This window comes from Platichthys flesus, chromosome 16, assembly GCF_949316205.1.
Source record: "Platichthys flesus chromosome 16, fPlaFle2.1, whole genome shotgun sequence".
Classification (NCBI taxonomy): Eukaryota; Metazoa; Chordata; class Actinopteri; order Pleuronectiformes; family Pleuronectidae; genus Platichthys; species Platichthys flesus.
The window spans coordinates 16381562-16405127 of NC_084960.1; the positions used below are offsets into that span (position 1 = coordinate 16381562).

The 23566-nt window shown below is 42.0% G+C and overlaps 2 protein-coding genes and 3 non-coding genes across 9 annotated transcripts; all 5 read left to right on the forward strand.

The window, feature by feature from the left end:
- Positions 1-303: 303 nt before the first annotated feature.
- slc25a39 (solute carrier family 25 member 39) lies at positions 304-8042 on the forward strand. 3 transcript variants are annotated; one of them, XM_062407173.1, is made up of 12 exons: positions 304-500; positions 1900-2056; positions 2725-2784; positions 2931-2981; positions 3735-3844; positions 3933-4000; positions 4195-4319; positions 4540-4713; positions 5639-5748; positions 6435-6516; positions 6605-6685; positions 6772-8042. In XM_062407173.1, the coding sequence occupies exons 2-12, from the start codon at positions 1960-1962 to the stop codon at positions 6888-6890; spliced, it is 1077 nt and encodes a 358-aa protein (XP_062263157.1). In that variant the 5' UTR covers positions 304-500; positions 1900-1959; the 3' UTR covers positions 6891-8042. The 3 variants fall into 3 exon arrangements, with proteins under 3 accessions (XP_062263157.1, XP_062263156.1, XP_062263155.1); XM_062407172.1 differs by having other exon boundaries at positions 1951-2056; XM_062407171.1 differs by having other exon boundaries at positions 305-500; positions 1916-2056.
- Positions 8043-8775: 733 nt separating this feature from the next.
- rpl3 (ribosomal protein L3) lies at positions 8776-12507 on the forward strand. 3 transcript variants are annotated; one of them, XM_062407626.1, is made up of 10 exons: positions 8776-8854; positions 9313-9505; positions 9925-10093; positions 10436-10571; positions 10774-10960; positions 11044-11306; positions 11393-11488; positions 11571-11690; positions 11995-12084; positions 12391-12507. In XM_062407626.1, the coding sequence occupies exons 1-9, from the start codon at positions 8852-8854 to the stop codon at positions 12037-12039; spliced, it is 1212 nt and encodes a 403-aa protein (XP_062263610.1). In that variant the 5' UTR covers positions 8776-8851; the 3' UTR covers positions 12040-12084; positions 12391-12507. The 3 variants fall into 3 exon arrangements, with proteins under 3 accessions (XP_062263610.1, XP_062263611.1, XP_062263612.1); XM_062407627.1 differs by having other exon boundaries at positions 11995-12049; XM_062407628.1 differs by lacking the exon at positions 11995-12084.
- LOC133971657 (small nucleolar RNA U83B) lies at positions 10616-10707 on the forward strand. The gene has a single exon (XR_009924407.1). It is a non-coding gene; the product is annotated as a small nucleolar RNA U83B (small nucleolar RNA).
- On the forward strand, positions 11787-11917 carry LOC133971653 (small nucleolar RNA SNORA54). The gene has a single exon (XR_009924403.1). It is a non-coding gene; the product is annotated as a small nucleolar RNA SNORA54 (small nucleolar RNA).
- On the forward strand, positions 12182-12312 carry LOC133971654 (small nucleolar RNA SNORA54). Its single transcript, XR_009924404.1, has one exon. It is a non-coding gene; the product is annotated as a small nucleolar RNA SNORA54 (small nucleolar RNA).
- Positions 12508-23566: the final 11059 nt, after the last annotated feature.

The following is a 23566-nucleotide window of genomic DNA, read 5'->3' on the forward strand; positions in this document are numbered from 1 at the left end:
TTATTATTATTAGTGCTGTTTAACCGCAGATCAACCCCCACCTGGACTTGGTCAACAGGTCAACAAGGAACAATTGAATTTTGAACACAAATTTTGAAATGTGTGGAACCAATTTCATTTTACCTCGTCGGACCAGGTCTAGGCGGTTTTTTACGTTACAATCTTCTAAATGATCCCATAACTTATTCCCTAACTGTAAAAGCAGCATCAGGGCGCTGACCTGTTTCACCGCCGATCTACAAAACACACGCACCAGCCGCTCTGCCTCACTCACGCAGTACCATCGCAGAACGTGCCGTTGTGTAGATCTGTGCCGGTTGCGCGCATCTCCTCTGGCTCAGCTACCCGGACACGCGCTCGACCCCCTAAAACAAGCAGGGTTTATCTCCTCATCTGTCCCTCACGGAGGAGTTAGCTCTTCAGTGTAGCATTGTCATGCTACGCACAGCTGTCATGGACGAAGACGTCTGTTTCCTGCTACACTGTCAGCAACAGTAAAGGTGAGAAACGTTAGCTAGCTTGCTGTTATCTCTCTAACACGAAATGCTAAGATGAAGCTAAGCTAGCCGCGATGCTAAAGCTCAGTCAGAGGTTGACAGGGGCATAAACGGTTCACACACTAGTATTGTAACTCGGTGCGTGTGATCATTGAACTTAATCCAACATCTTCACCTCTGCTCGACCATGGTGAGAATAATATGTATTTAGTCTGTGCAGAGATGTTAGCCAGCTAATGGTTTTATAAAGAGTCCATCATGTAACAGTTCAACTCAGTGCCCTTGTTATGGAATAGCCTATGAAAACACCAACCCTATAAGAAGACATGAGAAGATAGTGAAAATTCTTAGGTTTAAATGTATTCACTTCTTTAAATAATATTTATTGCAGCTATTGGCAGTGTCTTAACTTCTAAAATGTTTTTTGTTTAAAACTAGCTGGGAACTTCATGGATACTCCTTTTGGATCATTTTAAATTTTTATTAACGGACTCAACCATTGCTGTGCTTTTTTGTGTTGAATGATTATTTGGTTATATTAATAGGAATTATAATTAAATACTGCTGGATGCAGTTATTAGTAGTTCATATGTTGTTTACTTATACGTTTGTCTACTTATGTTTACACTTGGTATCAGAGAGAAACGGGATTTCAATCCAGTTATGTCCTGTACAAATGACTGAATTAAGAATACATTTGACTTTGATTTGGATAGGTCAGACCAAATAGGATAAAGATATCAATAAACATGAGCTTACATGATTACTCCCAAAGTACCATGTAGTTTAGAGTACATTTTATGATTTTTAAATACACACATTTACCTCCACATTTGTTTTGGGCTTTTCTGTTGTTAGTTTAAAGGAAACTTGTTTGGCAAAACAGCTAATGGTGCAGACAAACCCTGAAGGGCAAGGGGCTGTAACTGTCACACTTAAATGTAATTAAGTCCAGAAATAGGAAAACTCAGGGGAGGAATGGTGACTATTGGCAACCACCAGAAAAGTTGGCCTCTATTGATTATGGAGTGAAACATTTTTGAAACCCACTTTTAAGAGACATATTTTTGTTTGACCATTTTTATTTGTCTACTACTACCCACTCGCTCACTTTAGGAGTGGGCCGTGAGGCGTAACTCTCACTGGCTGTCTGGTGAGATTGGAGAAATGCGCCTCATAGATAAGCTATGCTTATGTTTCTTTGACCCCATCATAACATCTCCACCCTGACACAGTCTCCTCACCTCATGGGGAAAATTTTTTATGAATTGTTTTGTCACTAAAAGTGGCTGCAAAGGCAGAGTTGCTCATCCTGCTTATCTTGTGTGACAGGAACATAACAGGCAGACCATAATAAGCCCTGACTGCAGTGAGCAGTTCCTATGTTACACGTCAGTTACAGGTCTCTGTTTTCCCAGGCTGACACGCTGTGGTGGTTCTCTCGGTCTGACAGGTGGGCAGGATGGGGGACCGGGCCGTCAGTGACCCAGTGGCTGCAATCTCTCCATTGCAGCAGATGGTGGCCTCTGGCACTGGAGCCCTTCTCACATCTTTATTTGGTGAGTCATGTAGAAAATAAGTCGGAGACGGTTACTGTCTTTCCATTCACACTAACTGATGGTTATTTTATTATTTCTCAATAAATCAATTAGTATACTCTATAAAATATTGTAGTTTTTGGGTCCAAACAGACATCTTCAAATATATCCGATTAACAGACTGAACCCAAAAGATTAGTCAATTTTCCGCATTCAAATGTAAAAAAAAGTTAGTTAGTCTAACCCTAAATTTGTATGTTTTAGTTGATTTGTGTTATTCCATTATCTTAAATGTTTCCAGCAAATCTCAAACCCATAGAAATCCTCATCATATCGTTACAATACTTTTTGTGCATGCGTCAGTGATGTCGTGTTTGAAGCCACATTTAATGAAAATTGGCTCCAGCTCCACCAGAGACCCACTTTTCATGCGACAAAGGTCACAGTGACCTGATATCAATCTGGAAGAAAAAGCATCTCGAAATATATACATGGAAACTGCAGTGGTTTGTGGGGCATACAGCCGTAGTGGGGTAATTCTAGTTGAATGAAGTTGTTATGAAGGGTTTATCCAAGTAGCTTAGTCGATTATTGACCAATTTCATATCTACTTTTAATTTCACCCACTTACTTTTTTGTCAAGAGTCTTGTGTCCTAGAAATGACATGAATCCATTTGTTTGTTTGCAGTCACGCCGCTGGACGTCGTGAAGATCCGGCTGCAGGCTCAGCAAGCCCCGTTTCACAACGGTATGACGAGATCCCACTCTAGCATTAAACCCTGACTTTGCCTTTAACAGCTGCTTGTTGGGATCTCAATGCTTTTCTAACATCCCTACTCTTGTCTACGCCTCTGGTTTATTATGCTCTGTCCTCCTCTGTGTTTTTGTTCACAGCTTTGGCCTGTGAGTCTGCTCCTTGGGGCGGCGTCATCCGCCCTTCCAAGTGTGAGTATCTGACCTGCCGTCTTCAGCACAGCTCTGTGTTCATGACCCCGTTTGACTAACAAACACGTACATCCACGTGAATGAAAGTGTGAAGTGTGGTTATCAGAATCTACTGTTTAGTAGCACCAACTTCACTGAAAATAGACACAGTATACAACTGAACAGGGGGCACTCCTCACTAAAATGTTAAACAATTACTCATCCTTCTCACTTAATATACTTTCATTTGTTTTTTGCTGTAGTTTAGAAGAACGAAGCCAAGATGAAAAACAAATGTTTGACTAATCAGACCATAATAAAAAGAACCAAATGCAAGAATAGTCACTACAACATTCATTTGTGAGTTTCTTTTATTTTGGTAATATTATGAATTTATTTTTGATCCTCCTTTGTGTGGATGATACTCGTCATTCTTCCCTCCTTCACAGATGCGTGTTTATCAGTTGCTCTTTGCAGCAGCATCTGCCGTTTTCTACAAAATACTGACATTTTGTTTTTGTATCATAGGCTCTGCCGTCATTGCCTTCTGATGTATTATTTTCAATCACCTATTCTCTCATCTGTACAGGATGTTTCACATCAAGTTATTAAACATGCAAATGGAATCAGCTCAGACTAATGTTGTGAGATGCTACTTTCAATAATGGCTTTGTTTTTAGATTCTCCTGCTTGGCTCTAAATTCTGCTAAGTCCCCAGTCATGTACTTTGCTGGTAATATGAATGTGCTGACTGCTGTTTGTTCTGCCTCCCAGGGAAATGTTTCCTGTATTGTAATGGACTGATGGATCACATCTACGTTTGTCAGAACAGAACCAGCTACAGCAGCTGGTACAAAGCACCAACACATTTCAGCGGAACTTTAGTGAGTACTGGTAATGTGGCTGCTTCACTTTTTGGATTTGTCCTCCTCAAAATGAACTGACATTTCATTGTGTTTGTTTCTGCCACAGGATGCTTTTGTGAAAATCAGTCGACATGAAGGACTCAGGTCTTTGTGGAGTGGACTACCACCGACACTGTAAGTTTCTAGACTGTCATCAAGAAATTGATGAATTTCTATTCAAGAAATACTCACCAAATTATTTGGTCACCCAAACACTCTGGTCATCTACCAGAGTCCAAAGTACTTTGGACTCTGGTAGATGATTAAAGATAACTTTCCTTGTTATCACTGGATATTAAATGCTTGTTTTGTTGTGGGTGTGTTTTTAGTGTTATGGCGGTACCTGCCACTGTCATCTACTTCACCTGCTATGACCAGCTGCGAAACTACCTGACATTCGGTCTGGGCTTTCAGGGCAGCCATGTTCCTCTCGTGGCTGGTGGTCTGGCCAGATGTAAGCGCCTGAAACCGTATTGTGTTCGCAGTGTTCAGACAGAATTCATGGGGTGTCATATAAAAAAATAAAAATATTCAAGAACTGCATTGATTCAATTTAAGGCTAACACACCTCAGTCTATTTTCTTTCATAGGAAACTAATTTTGATGCTTTTCAAGATACCTGCATTAACTTGACTTGCCATGTTTGTTTGTTTATGTGTGTGTGTCGGTCGTAGTGGGGGCTGTGACGGTCATCAGTCCTTTAGAGCTGATCAGGACTAAGATGCAGGCCCGTCGGCAGCCCTACAGCGAGCTGCGAGCGTGTATCCGCTCTGCTGTGGCCCAGGACGGCCTGCTGTCTCTGTGGAGGGGCTGGGCACCCACCATTCTAAGAGATGTCCCTTTCTCAGGTGAGAGCAGCACCACACAGTCCAATAGACTGTAATAATCTGTGGGAATCTTAACGTGGCATTGAGTTGAAATCTGACTGTAAAGTCTCATCTGTTGGTTTACCTTAACCCCTGCAGCATGTTTCAGTCCTCTGCTGCCCCATGTGATCATTCCTTCTTCAGAACACAGATAAATGCACACACTGTTTTTAAAGGCTTTTCTCTGGTCCCATGTCCCATCCGACCTCAGATTCTTTAGTTTTTTGTAATCCTGTTAAAAAAACATATACACCAACATTCAACAGCAAACACAGATCATGTCTTGGCAGAGGTAATAACTAAATTAAAAAAAAATTCTTCTGAAGATATCTGTTACACTCTGTATACCTTCTGCACTGCCTTCCTGCATTCATTCATCCATCCTGTCATTATTCAGAATCACTTCGTTTAAGGACATTTTCCGCAGCAAATCACCTTTAACAGGCACTCGGAGAGCGCATACAATGCCATATGATCAGCCACTTTATCATCATATTGCATATACATGTATTGAATTCAGATATATGAACTATGCACAAAGACATTTTCAACATTCATAATCTTAACTACACATTGCTGGACGTTGCCATCTCCTGCTCTTATTGTTATATGCACACTAACTTAATAAAGAACAAAATTGTGATAATTATCTGAATCTCACCACATTTTGACCTTTTCATAGACATTAGTACTCTACATAGTTCAGATTTTTTTCATCAAGATCTCTGTTATTTCTTTAGAAATTTTTTGCTAAAAGACAAACAGCAATACAAAACATAAACTGCTTTGCAGCGGTAAAAATGGCAGGAACAGCTCAAGAGAAAGTCACAAAATTAGTGACTTCAGAAGTTTTAAAATAACTGATATAATAAGCAAACAAACCCTGAATGTTTTTGTGTCCTTGCAGGCTTGTATTGGTTTAACTATGAACTGCTGAAGGCCCAGTTATGTGAACAGTTTGGAAGGTCTCAGGCCAACTTCCCCATCAGCTTTACTGCAGGAGGTGTCTCTGGAGCTGTGAGTACATGAACACTCTGCTGCAGCACTTACCTGTTTATGCTTTCCGGACTATTTCCAATGAAAGCTGGTGGTAATCAAATGCATCTTCTGCTTGAAATTAAAGGGTGAACCAGTAAATTAAAATGTAGTTTGATGTTTCCTTAAACGGTTGACGACAGTCAACTGTACTCGTATAGTACATCAGACTCACTTTACTACAACAAACATCTGATAGCACAGTCATAAAACAAGTTCCTTGATGGAGACACTGAGAGATTCAGGCCAGTGTTTGACCCACACCCACAGTACCATAATTCCCTTGAGCAAAATTTGAGCAAGTCAAATGAAAAGTTTGTTCTGATGACATTTCAATTTTTGACATGAAACCAGTGTCTGTGCACTGTCTGTTTACTGTCCGGGGCCATAGACTGTATTTAAAGTCCGCAAAAGTGAAGCCAAAGCATCTTGATCGTCCCCTGGTGGCTGGCTACAGTATAACACATAATCCCTGTCTCCTCTTCGTTAGGAGATGGGAGATGGACCAAGAGTCAAAGTCCATGTTAAACAAATTGTTCTCATAGATGGTTTCTGTCATATTATGGCGTTTGTGAAAATGTTCATGTTTCCTGGGAAGAAGTTAAGATGCGTCGTCCATCTTTATTTACAGTACGATCTTTAATCACATTCTCTGTCATCGTGTTTAGATCGCTGGGATCCTCACACTGCCTTTTGACGTGGTGAAGACTCGCAGACAGATCCAACTGGGAGAGATGGATACTCTAGGAGGTGTGTGCTTACTTCTGGTTTGAGATTTATCTAATTTATTTGCAGTGCTGAGTTTTTTAAACAATATCTAATTCCCCTTTTCTTCTAGGTCCCTTGAAGAAAACTTCGTCCACGTGGCACATGATGAAGAAGATATGGGTTGAGGTGGGCTACAGGGGGCTTTTTGCAGGTAAACACTTACCACTGTATTGTTATGTGAAGTAGAAATACAACCTTAAGCTCTGCCCAGAATTGAAACATTTGAATTTTCCCCAGGTTTCATGCCCAGGGTGATCAAAGTGGCCCCAGCCTGTGCGATCATGATAAGCACCTATGAATTTGGAAAGACCTTCTTCCACGAGATGAACCTTGAACAGGAGGGCCTTGCATCCTGAAGGTTGTCTGTGCTGAGCTGGGTGTTTCCCAGCAGCAGAAGCACATGCAGACATTGTCATGAGGACACGGGGGACATAACCTCGGTAGACGAATGGAGGAAAGGGTTGGTTTGGACTTCGGAGGTGTCTCTACCGGCAAATCTGATATTCTACAAACCGGGACCAGGAGGGACACTCAAGGTTGACTTTATATGTGGGGACTATTTGAGTGAACCTTTTACAGGCATCTTTGAAAAGAGATGTGATTTTTCTGTTTTTCTGTGTGTGACACAAATCAAACGTTGATTTACATTTTCAAACAATGATGAAGAGGCTCGGAGAGTGAGCAGTGGCGTTGCCGTCGTCCTCGATGAGTTGTGTAAGGTTTTATTGCTGTGTGGGAAAATCCAAACCCTCTTAAAGACTTCAACTGCATCAGCACTGTAGCATGAGTGCGAGGAAAATATTCTAATACCTGTATTCTGCATCTCCTGAGAAACTGCATGGTGTGTACAACTGCATTAAGTACAGAAGCTGGATAATAAAATGCGGCCCACTCTCTTCCTGCATCACTGCATTACCCTGCATTCCTGTAGCTGAATGAAACAAGACATTAATGACAATCTGCTGAGTAGATGAGTGACAAATCAGGTGTGTGTGCTGTTTAAATGTAACCATTTACAGCCTTTTACATTTTCAACACAAGCTGTGATAAGAATCAATGATCATTAACTTCAGCTTGGCTTTTCATGTCTCCTGGATGTGCCCCTCTTCTCTGTTCTCATAACTGGAGGAAAGCCACAGTACAAGGAGGCCTGGTGGGGGCCTGGTGATATGTTTTCATTGGTGCATGGGTTATGTATATTATGCTATTAAATAACAATGACTATACAACACACACGTAAAAATGGAACTGCAGCCAACCTTCCAAAAGACACATACTTTTCTTATTAGATAATGATTTAAAAAAGCTAATATAAAGGATATTCAAACGTGAACCTGTTGATATTCAGGGGAATGAATACCTATCAACACAATTAAATATTTATCTGAAACATGTTAAAACACTGGACATAAAACAAAATATTGCTGCCTTAATCTAAAAGGTGTATTGATTAACTTTTTTTTTCGTTATGGTCATGACTGAGATGTAATAAATGGTGATACAGCTTGTTCACTTTCTACTGTGATGTATTTTTGAAGGGCTTTTTTAGTAGTTTATTTATGATGATGAGATTAATATCGGATATGAAAATAAACAACAACCAAAGAGGTAACTTTCCTTATGTGAATTAAATATTAAGTTTCACTGGATAATGAAGTTGCACATTACATTTCATTTAGCTGAAGCTTTTATCCGAAGCGACTTACAATAATTATTCAACCATGAGGGTACGAACCCGGAACAACAAGAATCAATAAAGTACAATTTCTTCAAGAAAGACAAACTACAAAGTGTTATAAATTAGTGTAATTTAAGTGCTACTAAATGTATAGTTTAAACTGTTGTTCAAGGTGTAGTCGGAAGAGGTGTTTAGTTAGTCTGCGGTAGAAGATGTCTAGACCTTCTGCTGTCCTGATGTCAAACAGTGGTGAGTGTTTAGCTCATAGTGAGGGAGCAAAACGCCGATTGGCCGAAGCAGAGCAAAGAGGATGGGCTGGGGTGTAACGTTTGACCAGGTCCTGGGTGTAGAATGGACCCGATCAGTTCACAGCACGGTACGCAAGTACCAATGATTCGAAACGGATACGGGTTTAACTTTAGATTAATTTCAATATTATATTTTTGTTTATAAACTGAAAGTGCGGCATCTAGCGGCAGCGGAGTGTAATGCACCTATAGGACGAACTGTGGTGGGGGCAGCCTCTCTAAGGACAGTCTCGCGATACTTGTGACTGAGGACAGCCTCGCGATACTTGCGGGGCTATAAAATGGTGATCGGCCCGTTCTCAGTCCTCTTTAAAATCGGACGGGTGACAACATGGTGAGTCAGCTCTTCTCTTTGCGCTCAGGAACAATCTCTGTTTATCTCAACCATCCGCTGTTTGTAATTCATCTCAGACATATGCACAGTTTAGGTGTTCGCTCTTTATGTCCCTTTTTTGATTATTTCTTAAATCTTTCAAAATCTGGACGTTTGAATGCTTTGAAAGGAACGCCGGCCAAAATGGCTGCTTGACGCTTGCCTCTTCTAAGAGCTTTTTTAAGTGACTTAAACTCGTTTGCATTTGTTTAACTGTGAATAAACACTACAATCGAACATGTCATTTAATTAGTATTTTTATATTGAGCTTTAATCGGTGACTGTGCTGATTCAAAGAAGCTAACCATGCTAACATCGTGGTAAATGCTAGGCCGTCCTTAGCTGTAGTTTACACTGGCATTAATAAACAGCCTCTCGCTTTTCGTCAAGGATCGTCTGACCGTGTCTTCCCTCCACAGTCTCACCGAAAGTTTTCGGCTCCACGCCACGGGTCTCTGGGCTTCCTGCCCCGCAAGAGGAGTCGCCGCCACCGCGGTAAGGCCAAGAGCTTCCCCAAGGATGACGCCAGCAAGCCCGTGCACCTGACCGCCTTCCTGGGCTACAAGGCCGGCATGACCCACATCGTTCGCGAGGTCGACAGACCTGGATCAAGTGAGTGGGACCGCACTTATGTCACCCTGAAATGGGCGGCATGGGCCTAACACTTATTCGCATGAATGAGTGTAAATATGACGTTAGTTTTGTACTCTTATCATAATTGTTACTTTATGGCCAAGACCTACATTAAGCTATTGGATTTGTATGGCATGTGGATGCTTGTAGACCTTTTCCAGCAGTTTGCTTTATCACACTTTTATAACTTTAAATGTAAACCCTGCTTCAATGGGTCAGTTTGTCAGGAAATGGTGGTTCTGCCTATGATGATTCCCTCGACGGGCGGACATAATGGGTTCAACCCCTTGCTGAATGTCGAGCACTGAGCGCAGTCACTACCATAATGAGTCAGTGGGTGCAGTTGATGGATGTTCAAAGATCTTGAAATGCAAACTAAATGTGTAATTGCATTGCAGAGGTGAACAAGAAGGAAGTGGTGGAGGCTGTGACCATTCTGGAGACTCCTCCCATGATCGTGGTTGGAGTCGTTGGATACGTCAACACTCCCCGCGGCCTGCGTTCCTTCAAGACCATCTTCGCCGAGCACGTCAGCGATGAGTGCAAGCGTCGGTTCTACAAGAACTGGTGAGCTTACATGTTGGTTTTCTAATATTCTGAAGCAGATGTTAGTTGCCCAGTGGAAATTAAAATGACCTGTTTTCACTGAGCGAGTCTAACATTACGGTGGCCCCTGTGGCAGCTCCGCTCAGGTGCCTCGTTCCCTGATGAGCTCCGGGCTCCTCTGGCCAGTGGAAAGTGCTTCTTAGAAACTGTGCCATGAGCTGAAATCCTACAGCTGATGTAGCCCACCCTCCTCCACTGGGGGAAGGGGCGAGCAGCTCTGGACAGTGTTCTTCCGCTGACCCTTAGGGGTTATGAAGGACCTGTGCCAACCCATGTCTCTCCTGCCACACTGTGATCTCTCAGGTACAAGTCTAAGAAGAAGGCTTTCACCAAATACTGCAAGAAATGGCAGGATGATGATGGAAAGAAGCAGCTGGAGAAGGACTTTGCCACCATGAAGAAGTACTGCCAGGTCGTCCGCATCATTGCCCACACACAGGTTAGAATGTTTTCTTTCTCTATGGTTGGCTTATTTAGATTGTTGCTTGTCAGTGATGAGACCACGGATATTGCGTCAGGCATGGCGCCCGATACTTATGAGGAATTTTTCCAGCTGCCTTCCTTCTGAGACTACACGTCTATCACACCACTGTTATGTTTTGAAGATGCCTGTTTTTAAATCTTGTTTGTTTACTGTGCAGATGCGTCTGCTGCCCATCAGACAGAAGAAGTCTCACCTCATGGAGGTGCAGCTCAACGGTGGCACCATCGCTGATAAAGTAGACTGGGCCCGTGAGAAGCTGGAGCAGGCCGTGCCCGTCACCACTGTCTTCACCCAGGACGAGATGATCGATGTGATTGGTATCACAAAGGGTCACGGATACAAGGGTAAGGAACAATTGACAATTAGATTTGTTAACCTATTCACGTTTACCATTTGTTGTGTCTAACTGATGTGTCTTGTCTTAAAGGTGTCACCAGCCGTTGGCACACAAAGAAGCTTCCTCGTAAGACTCATCGTGGTCTGCGTAAGGTGGCCTGTATCGGTGCTTGGCATCCTGCCCGTGTGGCTTTCTCTGTGGCCCGTGCTGGTCAGAAGGGATACCACCACCGTACAGAGATCAACAAGAAGATCTACAAGATTGGCCTGGGCTACCACACCAAGGATGGAAAGCTGGTTAAGAACAACGCCTCTACAGAGTACGATATTTCCAACAAGAGCATCAACCCCCTGGTAAGTGATGTTCCTGCATCAATGTGTAAGTTGTTAACACATCCTACATTGACGCGGATGTAGCTCACTAATTGTTTTTATTTAAGGGTGGTTTTGTTCACTACGGAGATGTGACCAACGACTTTGTCATGGTGAAGGGCTGTGTTGTGGGGACCAAGAAAAGGGTGCTGACTCTGCGCAAGGTGAGTTATTCACAGCAATTTGTAGTGGTACGGTTAAATATAAAGTTTAGAAAATGTCAAAACATTGTTTCCTTGTTTGCAGTCTCTGCTGGTACAGACCAACCGTCGTGCTTTGGAGAAGATTGACCTCAAGTTCATCGACACCACTTCCAAGTTCGGTCATGGTCGCTTCCAGACATTGGAGGAGAAGAAGGTGTTCATGGTAAGAATCGGTTTCATTTTTCAACTTCATCATATGGCATGCTGTGTAGTTGTAATAAAATGGCAGCTGCTAAACTCTGTCTGGGCTTCTGTGCCCACGCACTGATCGTAATCTAGTTCATCTTCAGTATGAACTCTGGTTCCATTCCAGTGCAATAGTGCGCTCCATTGAGGCAGGGGAGCAGCTCCCCTTTGTGCTAGCTCCCTGTTCACTCTCTGGAAACATTTGCTATCTGAGCCAGCACGCAGACTTCAGTAGCTGTTTGTTGTTGACACACAGCTGATCATGTTTCTCTTCTCAACAGGGTCCCCTCAAGAAGGACCGAGTCACCAAGGAGGAGACTGCTTAAGATGTTCATGGTCGCTGCCAGAAATGGGAGGAGAAGGTGTTCATGGTAAGAACTAGTTTGTTTTTTCAACCTCGAATGGAATATTACTTGTGCAACTGTAATAAAATGGCATTTGCTTAACTCTGTCTGGGCTTCTGTGCCCACGCACTGATCGTAATCTAGTTCATCTTCAGTATGAACTCTGGTTCCATTCCAGTGCAATAGTGCGCTCCATTGAGGCAGGGGAGCAGCTCCCCTTTGTGCTAGCTCCCTGTTCACTCTCTGGAAACATTTGCTTCTCTGAGCCAGCACGCAGACTTCAGTAGCTGTTTGTTAGTGACCCACAGCTGATCATGTTTCTCTTCTCAACAGGGACCACTCAAGAAGGACCGAGTCACCAAGGAGGAGACGTCTTAAAATCCAATGTCTCTGCTGCATTAACTGTCAACATCAATGTCGTGCAGTTATTTAATAAAAAAACAAAAGATATGTCGTGTGATGGTATTTTGTTAACAAATTGAGTGAATTACAGAGATGGGATGAATCTACTCAGCTGTTGACACCAGTCTGACTTGTTATCAGGTTGAATGTGCTGATGCAGGAAAACATCTCATAAACCTGGGGCTGGTGACAACATGACAAAAGTACTTTGTTACACAAACTGGCAGGCCTTTGAACTACAGACATGAATTTATACATGTCTTGTGTGTATATATTGTATCTAATATTTAAATAAAATGTATTCAGTGATTATGGTGTCTCAGTTATGGTTATATATTTTATGGTGTTGACATTAATTTGCACTGTAGCTGCTTAAATTCTGTCATGTCCTCAATTGATCCCAACAAACTGAGGTGTAAAGCTTGTCCCAACACCAGTGGTAGCTTTAAGTAAAGATACTTTGCAATGTATCTTTTAGGTTTTGGTAGAAAGTTAGTTAAAAACTTCATCAGTTCATGGTCAAGCCTTTCTATTGCAAGGGTTACTAAGGATTATTTCCTTTTCAGTTTAAGAAATATTATTTTAGAAGAGAACTCATTTAACCAATATCTTGTCATAGGTCACCAATTAGAACAGCGGCAACTCGCACATATGCGTCAATGTCAAACTATTACAGTTTCATGCAACAGATGGTTATTGAGGACAATTTCACTAACAGATATGCACAAACAATATGCCACAAACTAATCAGGTTTATCATATCTTTAACAAAGTCTACCACTGGCAGAAGTTTCTGTGTATAATTTTCAGTTTCTTATTTTAATAATAAATAAACAGTACCACAAACTAATGTAAAACCACTAGATGACCACACGTGCAGTCAATCTTCACAAACATGAGTTTACAAACAATCTTGTTTTCTAACAAAATCTTTTATTGTTCCATACAGCTGAGTTAGCTTCTGTAAAGTATTTAAATCCCTAACATTTGATTTAATGCAGTGGAAACTATAAAGACTCATTTTTGAATTTGAGTAAAATGTGTTCAGTGCCAGAGCCCAGTCGTCCGTGCTCAAAAGGTCGGCGTCAGCTGTGGCATGAGCAGCCACCTATGCAGAACTGATGGACGGACACTCAGTTGAGCTAACGTTGCATGTTTTAACAAGGCTATATGTGTCCTTGAGCTGTGGAGCCTGTATTCAGCTGACATCAGAAGTGCAGCAGTCACCGAGTGGTAATTAAGGCCCAACATCATCCATTCTGACTCATCACTGCCACAACTAAAGGCTGCTCTCCAGCAGGTAATGAGGGAGACCTTGGGAGAGATCTGCAGGCCATTGAGACGTCCTGCTGAAAACTCCTCTTTTCAGACGTCTCTGCTTAATATTCAGCGGGTTTAGCAGAAATGTGGATTTCCTGTACGGCTTTTCAAGGTCCCACCTTCCTCCCATTAACCTGCAGTGCAGCGGGTTGAAGGACGGCAGCGTTTCAACATTTTGACATTTCCTCTAACAAAGCAGTTCTACAGGGAAGAGAAAGTAAGCTCTGAAGGACACTGATGGCAAACTGAGCCCTAAAAAGACACAAAAAACTGCCCTGTGCATCAGTTTGTTGCCAGTTTGCTTTTTTTGGTTGGTTTGTTCCTTTCAGGATAATTCAGAAAATGACCATGATAATTCTATGGTCATTTGATATCACATCTTACATCAGTTTTTGGTGGTTTTATGTCTTTATGATCATTTTGTGGTTGTTTACCATCTGTTTGTGGTCATTCTTCTGGTCGTTTTGTGTCTCAGTTGTTATTGTATGGTATTTTTCATTAGTTTGTATGCATTTTGTGAAAAATTCTCTCTCTGGTCACTTCACATGACTTTGTGACCAACTTGTGTCATTATCTTGTCTCTGTGTGGTAGTTTTGAATGACTTTCTTTTAATTTTTGGTTTGTGTATGGTGGTTGTGTGTCTCCGTGGTTGTTTGTCTCTGTTGTCCCTGATTTAGAAGCAGCAGGAGGAGGAAGCAGGGGTGATGCCCTGTGTCACTTTGTCCAGGGGACAGTCGTTGAGATTGGCCTGCTGTCCAGAGGCTCTGACCCCCCCCCCCCCCCCCCCCCCCCCGCTTCATGCTACTGTTAACGGTCCAGAAATCTGCCATTAATTGCTCCCCCTGTCCGTCAGGTGAGGTCTGGTTTCCCAGTAGGGATCGTCTTCATGACCCCGTGCATCTGCTCAAACAGCATCCCTGCACTTCTCGTCCGACCCATTAAGCACCATTAGTTCCCTCCTCCATCATCTCAACGAGGTCAGGAAGGGAGGAGTGGAGCAGCAGGAGGGGAGCAAGGATGCAAGGATGTGAAGCAAAAATATGTCAAATCTCAAATTTAAAGCTTTGATTCTTTTAAATGATAAACTGTATGCAAACAGCAATAATTCATTGTAATAAATGAGTGCCAAATAAACTTAAATAAATATTCTAATATGATGTAATATCAATAAATGGTAATATAAATACGTATTACTCAAATCTCCTGCTGCCCTGGACAGATGAGACGATGTTCTGTCGGACAGAGACGAGTATTCAAACCTTCACCTTTCAGTGAGAGAGCAAGAAAACCAGAGAGACACAAACTAATGTAGAATTACTATGGTGATTTTGTGTCATATATCGGTCTTATGGTTGTCCTTGTACTAATTTTGCATCTTTTTGTGTTTTTCTTTTCTTTCTGTGCCTTTTCTGCATCCCTTTGCAGTCCTGTGCCTGCAGCTCCTCAGCCTCATTGTCTGATCACTTTGTGTTTCTCTGTTGTCATTAAGCACGACCGTGGTTGTTTTGTGTGCCATTTTTTTGATCATATTGTTGCCATGTTGTGCCTGTAGTCATCTTCTGTGTCTTTGGTCATTGGGTAGTTTTAGTTTTTTTGCATGTTTTCTTGACCAACTAGAATAGCTGTCAATCATAGAGAGGTTCGGTGGGAGGGTCTCTGAACCTGCACCCAGTAGATCCATTCAGTAACTCATCCATGATACGTCACCTCTGATCTGATTAGTTCAGTCCGTCATCATTTAAAATGACTTCTCCTCAGAGATATGAGTGAATGAAGCCAGTAGTGTGTCTGCCTCTACTTAATAACTGCATTTGTGTGGGTGTGTGTGTGTGTCTGCATACGTGTGTGTGCACCTGCAATCATGCAGTGGAACCTCCAGTCCTGAGTACAGCAGCTGCTGCTGCTGGGACAACAGCCAGGTAACCGGGGTGCATGCTGGGACGGCAGAAAGGAGGGCCAAGCCTTTGATTTATGTGAGAGTGTGAGAGTGTGTGCTGTTGCTTGCACACTTACGTAGGTGTGTGTGCATCTATGCGTTGGTGCGTGTCCTGGCACCGAGTCAGTGGCAGGCCGTCCTGCAGAGCGAGGGAAGCGGCTGGGCCGTGCTGCTGCTGCGTCGAGCTGTCCGACAGGAGGACGGCCTGTCGGAGGAGACGACCACACATGTAGGACCATTATTACTCAGGACGGAGGCCGCTCCTGCAGGGACTATCTCACGAGGCCTGATCACAGTGGAATTTGGATCTGAAATGACTGTTGATCGATCAATAACCCAAATTCCCTCAATCATCTCTTTAATCTGAGAAAAGGACTCCTGAGATATTTGTAGTGTGTTTTTATCATTGTTGTCTTAACCTTTCTCAAGGTGATGTCACACTCTTGCCTGCAATCGGAACATAGGATGTTGTGTGGTTGTCTGCTGACACTAGCAGGCCGCCGTCAATCACATCAGATCCATATTACATCATCTGTGATATGAAGATGTTCTTGGCCAAATGATTTTGGCAATTTAGATCCTTCATATTTTATGGCTATAGAGAAATACTGACCATGTGAAGTTTTTGGGAGATTTAAAGTCAAGGAAAAAAACTAAAGTGGATTCGCAGCTCTTCTCTGCTTTATATCGTCTTTGATTTTGAAAATAAACATTTGGAAGATGTCACAATCGGCTTTGGGAAGCTCTTGCTTGTTATTTTTCGGATGATTCATTGATCAATCAATATAATGTTCAGATTCAGTGATGCAATGAACATAATGAGTACTCATGGCCCCGGTGGAAGTCTTTTGTTTTTACAGGGTGACATTAAATGCACCACAGGTTGCTGCAGGGTGGAGGAGCTGTGGAAGATGTTTGATTTATATGTCTTCTCTGTGGCACCGATGAACGCCTTCAACATCAGGACCTTGTATTTTTGATCCTTGCTCTTTTTGCCAGAATCTCAACAAGAGGATTTGGAAAGCCATTGATAGCTCACATTTATTTTAGGTTTTAATCTCAGGAAGAGTTAGGATGTAAACAGGTGAAAATGACCAAGGAGACACATCTTTAATTCCCCCTGATGTTTTTTTGAGTGTGAAAAATGTCCATCTGTATCACGGACACTGCTGTCCTCACAGAGAATCTGTCGTCCACCTCAGCTCGTGGAGGACAGTGGATCTGAGCGTTTCTCTCGGGCCTGCCAGACTGCAGCTCCTGCACCCCTGCACTGTGGCATCAGTATTCAGGGCCCGTTTACGGACACAGCGTTCCCTGAGCTGAAAAAGGCACTGCGCCCTCGTCTCCCGTCACACCACCAGAGGGCAGAGCACGGCGCTCCATTAAGCTTCACGCATCCTAGAGCACTTTGTGAGCTCGAGCCTAGTTGTGCTTCTCCGCTTTTTCTCTTTCTTTTAACTGCCCTCCATTCAGAGCTGGATTTAAAAGCTGCAGAGGATTCGTCAAACAGCAGCCACACATTATTCTTATTTCATGCAGGACGCGATGAGGCTGCGAGCTGCTTGTATCAGCAGTGCGGGGTGATGTGAATGTGTCATTTCAGACGATGATTTTTCTTTTTGTTTTTTTCAGTTGGGTAAACATGCTTATAGCTCCCTGTTGCCACTCAACTCTGCATGACCCAAAAATAGCCTGGGGGGAGCGCAGTCAGCAACTGTTCTCTGGTCAGCACAAACAACAGGCCTCATCCTTCACACACGCACACACACACACACACACACACACACACACAGACATGCACATTCTGTGTTTGCATGCACAGGCTGAAAGATAAACATTCCTGTGCACACATTTCAGGTTGCATTTGGGTTCCGGAGCAGTGATCCTCAGAGAGCGAACGTCAAACGCTGCAGCTTCTGCACCAGCCACTTAAGGTTTTGTTTCTGCGGCTTCAGGTGACACCTCCCTCGCACCGGTCCCTTGGGCGTGGGGGGTTCTCTGTCCCACAAAGTCATCTAGTAAGGTCAGAGAAAGGTCATTGGTCAGTGTGATGCGAGGTTATGTAACCTTGCAGGCCGCCAGAGACACACACACACACACAGAGAGAGAGAGAGAGAGAGAGAGAGAGAGAGAGAGAGAGAGTTCCTCAGGCCTCATCTCATCACCCTTCACCTCAGCCCAAACCACCACCAGGCTCCCCCTCTGCACTCTCCCACAGAGCTTCCTCTCTGCCACACAGCACTGCAGAGACACTTTGATCACCACAGCAGGAACAAGAGGGAGTCAAACGGAAGAGAACAGTGTGTGTGTGTGTTTCCCTACACAAAACAAGAAGATTTCACAGCTCCAGACTTAGTTGTCAGTGACTTTCACATTCCTTTTTGAGGAGATTTACAGACTCTAAATGTGCATGTTTGGTTTTACGTCAAGAGTTAGAGGTAAGGATCTTTTTAGGGGAATTACTCAACCTTATAGTAACAGCACAAATAAGTAGACAAAAATGTACACAAGTAAAACCCCACTAAATTTTCTATTTGAGAAAAAGTCAGTACTCTCATTGCCTATTCCCCACCAACAGATATTTGTAGCTATATTTACAGGGAAAAAAGTGAAAAGTATCAACTTAAGTAAAGTACAGCCACATGAAAAATGTACTTCAGTACCTTGACAGAGTAAATGTACTTAAAAACATCCCACCCCTACGGTGGCTGAGAGAGTTCAAGGCCCTGCAAATTAAGAAAACACATGCAGATAGAAAGAAACGGAACTCTCTCCACCACCGCACAACACTGATTATTATATTATTATGAGTTTAATTATGTTACTGGTGATCTTTCAAAGTTATACGAATTGAGCTTGATAATACTTGGGTTGTTTAAAGTTGCTATAATCAATATTCTAATCATAATACTTCAAAGTACTGTATAATGTGATAAGAACTTGTGGTGAGAGAAATTGTTTTTGTTTTCAAGCCAAAAACGTTACTTTATGTCCTGGTTCGCACTCACTGCTCTCATAGCTGGGGCAGCCAACATCACACAGACACAGCTGGAGAGCAGGTGTCGATTATGGTTGAGCATTTATCAGCTGAAGGAATTGGTCCAGACCAACAACCCAGATAAAAGAGGGCAAAATTGGAACGTTCATCAGCATGGTTGCTAATAAATGCTAATGTTGCTTTGTCACTTGTTGGCATTTATATGCAACTGTTTCCCAACTACTGAAAAAGAACTGAAAATGTGATCAGTCAATGTTGTGCTTAAAATGTGTTTTTTGCGGCCTCCAAATGGTCCAATAAGTGAAAAAGAGAATTTCTGACTTTTTTGCATCTCTTCCTTTAGCGACACCTCTGCCTTCCCAGATCGTAGCCGCAACTAGGTCATAGTTGGTGAGTACAAAGTACCAACCAGTCTTCTAAAAAGTAAGACATATCAACATCCAAAGTGGCGTGAAAGTTTGTCTCTCCTTGCCCTATTTCCAATAAATTTCAATTTGTGACCTTCAGGAAACTGCATGGAAATCACTCCTCTGAGCATTACGGGGAACAACTTCATCTACACGGTGCTGCAGCTGTGAGTGGAACTATCATTAGTACTAGCTCTGGAGTTCCTGCCCTGACCCCCCCCCCCCCTGACATATCTGTGCAGTGTCCAGCTCGGTAATCCTGCTCTTCAAGGGCATGTCTCACTCCCTCTGGGTTCCAGCGCACCTCTGTGAGGAGCCAGAGGAAGACGGGGAAGGATGGCACATGCAGTCAATGAAAGTGTTGGGACCTGGGTACACCGGAACAGAGCAGACTAAAAGAAATGCCTTTTAGTCTGGAGACTGTGATTCGTTTTCAGATGTTTTCCACGGCGGATATTTGACATGCACATCATGTGTCACTGACAATATAAACAGTGGCGTTGTTAATTTCAGGTGTCGCATTGAAGACATGACCATGTGACTGAGAGTGGCCGCACACAATAAAAGGACCCTGAACAAGAAGCACTTGTCCACCTGGGGTTTTCTTTGTGTAATGTAAAAATGTTTGTGGGGAAAAAAAGCCTCCCATCGGCACAGTTACGAAGGCTGAACACGTCCCCTATGAAGGCCACGCACACTTTGGATCAACATAGCTGCTTTGTCCACTGGTTGATAAGAGCAATCCTCGGGTGGCATACAGATGGGCCACTTCAGGCAATGATGCGATTACAGTTTATAAATATTCCTTCTCTTGACTACAAGTAGGCTATTAGCTATTAGAAACTGCAACAGTAGTTTGTTAGCGCAGAGCAAAGCCAGCAGCCGTGTCACACTTTCATTTGAGTATGGTCTTTTAAACCATCCTAAGGACATATTAGAAAAACTAACATTGTAATTACTAGTAAAGTGCTTGTTCAGAACCGCCTGTTTGGAATGTTCTGTTTTCTTGTCCTGCATTAATGCTGCAGAGCTTCTTCAGAATTTGTCCTTGTCCTTAGTGAGTCCTCCTCAAACAGTTCTACAATATACTGTCCCTTTTTATTGTTTGTGTGCTCAATGTGGTGGGCAGAGATTTTAATAAACAGATCGAGGTGCAGAGTGAAGTTGGAAAACTTTGTGTCCCTCCTACCTGGTTTATCTGCAATGAAGATTTTGAAGTCAATGTTTTTCATAAAATGAAACTGAACAAACTTTTATACTTTTCACATGTGTGGTTCATGTAAGTTTAAATGATTTACTTAACTGATGTTGCTTTTTCATTTTTCGGGAGTCTGTTAAGGAACTAACACAATCTTCTGACCTAAGATCACAAAATTTCAAAATAAGAGCTCTAATTACTACTCATTATATTAATGTTGAGGAACGTTATCCTTTATAAATTGCCATCAAAATGATCTGGAGGCAAAATGTGTTTGGCCAACTACCTGCAATTACCTATAATGCTAAATCATATGGGGCCATAGCTTAAGCCTCAATCTTTAAGCCATATCTTATGCATAAAGGGATCATACATATTTAAGATGTTTTTACAGACATTGTGTTAAAATGAATGAGCTGAAAACATTTAGAGATAACAATGGATATATTAGCTAATGTAGCCAAACAGCCATCATTACTGCTATTAGGCATATATGCAGATATATATATAACATTTAAAAACTGGGTGGTAACACATTATGATGAATTAATATGTATAATATTACAGCTGTTTTACTGTGTTATCATAACATAATGGTGTTTCCATTTATTTATAGTAATATATAAAATAAAAATAAACCAGACCCATTTCAACACAGTCTTGTCCTATAAACCCTTTTCAGGCTGTAATTCATACTTCATTATGTATTTTGTCAGTATGGAAAACTAGATAAACCACAGCTAGTTAGAGTAATTTCAGAGTAACAGTTCTCCGAGAATAATTGAAATTTAATCCCATCAATTGGTGTCAGTGGGACAATGTTTTATATTTAAAAAATATATCAATCCAAACCCTGACATGGGTGTATGCGGAGGCCTGGGGGAGCCCAATCTCAAATATTAATCTGATTTAAACGTTTGACAACTTGGCCTCTCCTTCAAATTGGAAATGGGGTCTGAATTTGTCCTCACATCACAATAGCAGTGTTGATGTATTGTTTCACAGACGTTTATGGCCCTCAGTCCATCCTCTGCCAGGCACAGCCAACTCCCAGCAAAATACGTGACAAGACAGTCCATTGAAAAAGTAATGAGAGAAGACAGAGTATGCTGAGGATGTGCCAAAGAGGAGACGAGGAGAGACAGAGAAAAAAAGACCCACTTATTAATTCCTAAGACATATTAAAAATATGACATTCAGACGGGTGTACCAGGGTCAGTTGCTGCTTTATGAGACACCTCCTCTACACACACACACACACTCATACATTTTCACTATGATGTAATTCAGACTTGTAAAATGTCTAATTCAGACTTGTAAAATGAATTCTGAGCCATGTTCATTTAGATGACTGACATATTTTTCCTTCAAATTCAATGAGTTAATGGCAAGCCAGGATCTCAGGCCTTTTTTTTAATATAACACTTTCTCTCCCCTCCCCAAATTACCAATTTCTATGTACAACCCCCAAACAATGGTATCTAGACATGTCATACCACTGTCTCATTTCCAGCCAGAAGGCTTGTTTCTTTTAGACTGTAAGTAAACATGGACAACACATCTCCACTTCCTGTTGTACAAGTATGTAGCCAAAGAAGACTAAATATCTTGGATACAGGGGTTGCTATCTAGGGCTGTTTTCAATGGGAGCCAGCCTGTGAAATAGAAAAATGCACCTACCAGAAACATAAACAAACATCAGTGTATAAGAACAACCTAAAATGACAAACTGTGTCTTAGACGTGTCATTTTTCTGTTTAGTTTACTTCAAGTCCCATCCACTTACACGGAGGAGGCGAGGTTCAAAACCTATACCTAATTGAGCCACCAGTGGGTGATCAAGATACTTTGGCCTGACTTTTGGGAGGCTGTCTTGTCATCCATACAGGTTGTCCCCTCTTAGCACACATACATAAAACACACATCGTCCTGCTGAACGAGCCTCGGTTTTTTGTCTCACAAATCGACTCGCTTTGTTTATCGGCTTCTGCAGCAGATATAAATACTTTTACACACACCCACACACACACAAACACACTCACACACACTAGCAGCAAGAGTATGTTGGACCCCTCGAATCAATGCTTTTAGCCCGGCGGTGTAGAAAGGTGTAGTGTGTTCTCTTTACCTAAAACATGGCTCTGTTATTGCAAACCTGTGTTTCCCTCTCAGGAATACTGTGACTATACTATGACCTATAAAGATGCTGTGACTCTCAATATTTTGCCTGATGTCTTCACACGGAGAGATGACTGGTTTATAAAAGAGTAAAAGTACCATGTGGGGTTTGCTGAGGTTTGATAAATTGTCATTTTGAGCTAAAAGCACAGATTCTCATTGTGTTCATGCTCGAATATCTGTATAATCCGTAAGAGTGTAATGTGTGTTTCTGGCTTCGATAATCCACTTACAGACACACACTCATGTAGATATTGCAGTACTGAACAGGCCTTTAGGATATTTTTGGATTGTGGCTCCCAGTGGTTGATTACAACGTGTTATCACCATTTTACAACAGCAGGCAGAGGCCATAGTTTTAGCAGAGCACACAGGATTTCATGTCTGACAACTCTGCATTTATTTTGTAAAGGGTTCACGGCGGCTGATGCAAATATCTTGCAGACCCTTCCTAATAATAGGTTGTTAAAATCCTTAAAATAATCCAGTCAGATACTAAAGAAAACCTGTGTTTTGTTGTAACTGCTCAAAACTTGTGTTTTGCCAATTGGGAGTCAGTCACAGCCACCAATTATGTTTAATGGCATCAAATAACTAATCAAAACCAAACTTATCAGAGACATGAGAACTTGAACAAAAATCTGTTCAATAAGAATTATACCTAAAATTACAGAAATCATTGTATTCAATGTCGACTTTTTATTTCGATCTATGTCCCATCCAATGGGTTTGGAGGAGGCGGATTTATAATCTATGGTGCAGCCATCCACCAGAAGATGAAATCTTGAAACTAGAGATTGACACCATACAATCATTGCAAATGTTTACTGAGGTTATAAATCAAGTGACAAGTAGTCATTTTGTGACTTCTGCAGAAACGGACTTCTTTTAATACCAGTGGAGTCGACCTCTGCTGGTCATTCGAGAGAATACACGTTTAAGGCACTTCCGTATTGGCTTTACTTTCCAATCCAAGTATACATTTTTTCACACAGTCTATTATAATAACTGACAAACATAAAATTGTTCAAGGACTAAATGTGTGTTAGAGACACGCAGTGAAACATGG

Coding starts and splice junctions, on each gene's coding strand:
- slc25a39 (XM_062407173.1), top strand. CDS start 1,960: ATGGGGGACCGGGCCGTCAGTGACCCAGTGGCTGCAATCTCTCCATTG. Junction 2,982..3,734: donor CGTCATCCGCCCTTCCAAGT/GTGAGTATCTGA, acceptor TCTGCCTCCCAG/GGAAATGTTTCCTGTATTGT. Junction 4,714..5,638: donor AAGAGATGTCCCTTTCTCAG/GTGAGAGCAGCA, acceptor GTGTCCTTGCAG/GCTTGTATTGGTTTAACTAT.
- rpl3 (XM_062407626.1), top strand. Junction 10,572..10,773: donor GCATCATTGCCCACACACAG/GTTAGAATGTTT, acceptor TTTACTGTGCAG/ATGCGTCTGCTGCCCATCAG. Junction 10,961..11,043: donor AAAGGGTCACGGATACAAGG/GTAAGGAACAAT, acceptor CTTGTCTTAAAG/GTGTCACCAGCCGTTGGCAC.